The sequence below is a fragment of the Pleuronectes platessa genome, chromosome 7 (assembly GCF_947347685.1).
Source record: "Pleuronectes platessa chromosome 7, fPlePla1.1, whole genome shotgun sequence".
NCBI classification, from domain to species: Eukaryota; Metazoa; Chordata; class Actinopteri; order Pleuronectiformes; family Pleuronectidae; genus Pleuronectes; species Pleuronectes platessa.
Genome location: NC_070632.1, coordinates 6417308 through 6422067, shown reverse-complemented (window position 1 = coordinate 6422067; position 4760 = coordinate 6417308). Strand labels below are relative to the sequence as shown.

The 4760-nt window shown below is 42.7% G+C and overlaps 1 protein-coding gene across 1 annotated transcript; it reads left to right on the top strand.

Moving 5' to 3' along the window:
• Positions 1-756: 756 nt before the first annotated feature.
• On the top strand, positions 757-2337 carry LOC128444626 (eukaryotic translation initiation factor 4 gamma 1-like). The gene is made up of 2 exons (XM_053427193.1): positions 757-1485; positions 1631-2337. Exons 1-2 carry the CDS (start codon positions 1270-1272, stop codon positions 2135-2137), a joined length of 723 nt encoding a protein of 240 aa, XP_053283168.1. The 5' UTR covers positions 757-1269; the 3' UTR covers positions 2138-2337.
• Positions 2338-4760: the final 2423 nt, after the last annotated feature.

The following is a 4760-nucleotide window of genomic DNA, read 5'->3' as shown; positions in this document are numbered from 1 at the left end:
TAAGATTTCAAGCATAATCATTTGTTTGAAATGAGTCAAAAAGAAAATGTATTCAATGTTTACAAGAACTATGATCTGGTCCTATCTGTGCAATAAATGATTAAATGTAAATTAAAGGCATTTACAGATGCAAGTGTCCATTCTCTTAACAAATGTTGCTATTAACAGAAAGTGTTTTCTTCATTTGCAGTGAAGAAAACACTTATCTTCTCTCGGCCACCGTAACCATGTAATCCCACCCCGGAGCGGCCGGAGGCGGTGTGGAGCATCAGACAACACCGTGGTAGTCTCGCACTAAAACGGAAGCAAGAAGTCCCTCAAAGTAACGTGTATCCAACATGTCCGACCTCAGTGTTGTTACTTGCTGAGACGCTACGAGCCGAGATCTTTTTATTTCACTGCCCGCACATTAAAGTTGTCCATCGACGGTTGAAGGAGCGTTAAAGCCTCAAAATGCCTGAGAGGAAGAAGAAGCTGACGAAGAAGAGGAGACACCCGTTCAATAAAGACACGGAGGCGGACTCTGACTGTACATCGTGCCCACTGACTTCAAACAGCGCTGCAAACGTTTTGCCTGCCATATTAGTGCCAGTGATTTCCCTCGAAGGACACATTTCCACGTGGTGGTTTGACCAAATTAAAACTGTTGTTGTAAAAACTCTTGAAAGCGACACATTTACCAATATGAAACAGGCATTATCGTTCCTTATTAGCATGAACGCTACTAGCCCCCCTATACCCCAAACCCCCCCCCCCCCCCCAGATAGATCTAAATTGATGTAGATAAATAGATGTACTTTATTTTTGTAACACACAGTTTCAGAAGCATCATCAGGGATTTTTCACTCAAACCGTTAAGTTTGAATTTAATGTATATCTAAATTAAACTTATACATTTAAAAAAAAATAGGCATTTTCTGAATTTTTTTGAACGTTATCACTCAGGCTTTGTTCCTTTGATGAATGTCACTGAAGGTCACCAAAGCAGCAGCCATATACCTTTGAAGTCTGTCCCTACATAAGCGTCAGTTTTCAGTCAGTTTTCAGTCAGTTCTCTTCGGAATACTTGGCTCGTTGCACCTGAACTCTGTTCTTGCTCCTGAACTCTGTTCTTGCTCCTGAACTCTGTTCTTGCTCCTGAACTCTGTTCTTGCTCCTGAACTCTGTTCTTGCTCCTGAACTCTGTTCTTGCTCCTGAACTCTGTTCTTGCTCCTGAACTCGTTTCTTTGGATTTGCCTTTAAGAGAACTACGATTGATTTGAATCAACATGATCCCAACACACGTGGGGTTTCTCGGCGCTGCCTCCTACGAGTCCGTCAGCTGCGTCACTGCAAACTTTCAAGCCTTCGTGACGGATCTGAGTCACGAGGACTTGGACGTTGAGGAGAACCTGCAGGAAATGGTTGAGCTCATTTTCAAGAGGGCCGTGAAGAAACCAGACTCTGCTGCAGTCTTCGCGGAGCTGTGTCAACACCTCTCAGAAGTAAGTGATCCATCTATGACTGGAAGCTACTTTATCCTGTTTCTTACTTAGTTGGACACCTTGTATTTGTATGCAGGTTGTAACCTTAATTTAACTTTTGAGTTACATTAGTGTTAATATTCCTTTATGGTTTTCTCCTCTTCAGGTGGAGTTCCAGTCCCTGTCCGACTGGTCAGCCAGCGTCTCCTTCAGGTCTCTGCTGGTTAAACACTGCCAGGCAGAATTCATGAAGAACTTGGACAAGGAGGGCATTCATCAAGAGAGTTGGTCCTGCCTGAAGCCAGTCCAGGACGTGAGGGTCACCGACCGGCTGAGGGAAGAGCAACAGAACGCCAAACCTTCCGGTCGCTTCCTTAACATGCTGAGGTTTATTGGGCAGCTGTTCCTCTCCAAGGTGCTGGCAGAGAAATCCATGCACTGCTGCATCAGGAGGCTGTTGCAGAAAGGAGACGGGCCGTCTCTTGAGGGCCTCTGTCAGCTCCTCCAGATGATCCAGCAGGACCTGGAGGTGGTGACGGAAAAGGAAGTTATGGACACCTACTATAACCAGCTGGACCATATGGCAGAGAAAGGGAAGAGGGCACCAAGGCTCTCCCTTTTGTTGAGGGAAACAGTGGATGCCAGGAAGATGGCATACTCCACCCCCCACTAAGTTTTTAATGAAAACTCATGTGGGAAATACAACTTATACACTTATACAACTTATACAGTGATGTTTGTAAATGGACAGAAACCCCCCACTGCAACCCCTGCTCCTACTCTGTATAATTTGCACTGGGTGACATCATGTCTGTACTCTGTTTGTGGTTTGTACTATGTTGTCGACTAATGAATAAAATGTTTTAAATTTAATTTGGGTGTTTTTATGTCTTGCATGCAGCTGCCCTCACATTTCAATTAAAACACATGTGGGAAATACAACTTATACATTTCCCTTTTTCCCAATAATCAATGAAAAGCACAGACGCCTGGAGAGTTTCTGGGACAACATTTGACAAAAGTACTTATTCTGAACTGAACATCAAATCCAAATGAGAATTCAGTAAAAAAAATATAATTGATCTCATATTTTATCTCCTAACAGCTGGTTGTGTACCACTAGTTTCACTTCAAGCTGTGAGGATATTCAATATAAGCCTCTGGAGAGTGATATTTATGAGTGGACAAAAAGCTTGGCTTTATTATATCATCAGCAAGAGCATGATATTATTTGACAAGGACAGACAAACTGCAGCTTTGTGGTGAGTAACACTATTTTCAACCAATCCTTTAGACATTTCAGTGCATGTGTAATAAATACGGCATCAGAGGTCAGACTCCTAAAATTGGCTCAGTATCGTCTGCTGAAACTCAGAGACTCTGTCTGTGAGCTTATGTTTGTGCACTGGACTAAAAATGTGTTTCTTTTGGGAGACAAACTCACAGCATATTTCAGGATTCCAGTAGCTTAAGTGGGACAGTTGTTGCATGGATGGGTGGGCCTGGCCTGCCAAAACATCCTATGCACTCACTACATGAAAAGTTGTGCAACAGGCAGTACTGCACTGATTGTCTTCCTTGGCCCAATGAGCTTCTTCGAGTTATGTAAATATATAGTCAACACAACATAGGCATTAAAATTAAGGTATATTACAACAGTGCTTTAAGGATTTATTTCTCTCATTTGTACACGTATAAAGAATATATTCATCGCTTCATGAGTTCCCAGATAATAGGATAGACAGACAAATAACTGAGATTATTCCTGAAAAATGAGCAACTGATAATTTGAAATTGTAGGACAGTCTGACACTGGGTCCGCACAATCCTGTCAGTGTCGGCTTTACTTAAGAGCATGCGATTCTGCTGTCTTCTTGCCATATCATGCACCAAAGAATGAGGCTGTGAATGAATAAATAAAAGAATAAATCATAAATATTAAGAAGTTGGGGAGACCAATTCAAATGAATGGAGGTTAATCTTAGGGGACTGGCAGGAGAAGCTCACAGAGATGACTGGTAGAGCCCCCTGTGAATGTCGGGAGATTCTCTGGAGTTCAGAGCTTGCCTGAAAGGAGCTTTGGATGTTCATTTTATTTAGTAAATGTTTTCTGTGAAGGATGGTTGTTTCCAGTGCTTAATTTGTAAATCACAAGGTGCCGGAACGCAAAGTACATATGACAGCGCAGGGATGACGAGACGGGCACAGGTCCCGGAACGCATAAAGAAGACGGTGCTGAAAAAAACATGCAAATGCCACTGACAATGCTGTGGGACTTACAAGACTTAATTTCAAATAATATCCATGGTATAAATGTTATGACAATAATTTACAATTATTTTAGGCTATACTGCCATACTACATCAACACAGGTGGGACTTACAGTCAGCAATTAATTTCTCAACATAGATCTAACTTGTAAAACATAAAAAATAAAAGTTCAAAGCTTACAATAAATCACATAAATCTTCCATTATTATTATTTAAAGATTGGCACGGCGGCCTATTAATAGACAGTATGCTCACCATATTTAGTTGTCCAAAACACCCCATGTCCGGATGCTCCTCCTCCTCCCTGTTTCGGGTTTTACTGCGTGTGTCTGTGAATGCTGGCGCTGTAGCTAGCTCCCGCTCCGGCTGGCGGGCAGCCTGACCTGCTGCTGCCGCGGTACCGGCCTCCTGCCCTGGCTTGGCTAGCTGTCGGTGAAGCTGGCTAGCGGTTGCGGCGCTAGTCTCCTGCGGCAGCCGGTTTTGCTCGTCAACATGACCGCTGCAACTGCCCTTCTGACTCGTTTCGAAGCGTCATGCAACTCTTCCTTCTTTTTGAAAAAGGACAGTAAATTCAACTGTCTTTTTGACATGTTTGCATTAAACAGGTAACTCTTTGTTCCTCTCTGCTGCTTGCTCCCCAGATGCGGCAAATTTCAAAAGTTTTTGTCTGCGAAGCGGGGTGCATCAACAACAGATCTCCGAGTCTTTCAAATGACGTCGTTTTATCGTTAATAAACAACATGAAATTCATGGGACTTGTTCTGTAAATTATTATATGAATATTATTGTTTTTTTTATAATTTTTTTTTAACATTTTATTAATATTAACAGAGCTGCCAACTTTTCAAAAAACCTTGGAGTGAGATTTTGTCGGGGGTGAGCAAAATATAGCCGCGCAAGCAGAAACACAAGTTGCAAACACAAAAATCAAATGAGAGATTTATTACAAAACGTCAGCGGCGGTGTGTCTTTAGCCGCCGCTGCCGCCACCCCCCCCCCCGCCCTGGACGATGTAGCGAACCTCG

Bases quoted from the DNA above. Each gene is read 5' to 3' on its own strand.
- LOC128444626 (XM_053427193.1), top strand. From the start codon at position 1,270: ATGATCCCAACACACGTGGGGTTTCTCGGCGCTGCCTCCTACGAGTCC. The intron at 1,486-1,630 runs GTAAGTGATCCA...TCTCCTCTTCAG, and splicing joins TGTGTCAACACCTCTCAGAA to GTGGAGTTCCAGTCCCTGTC.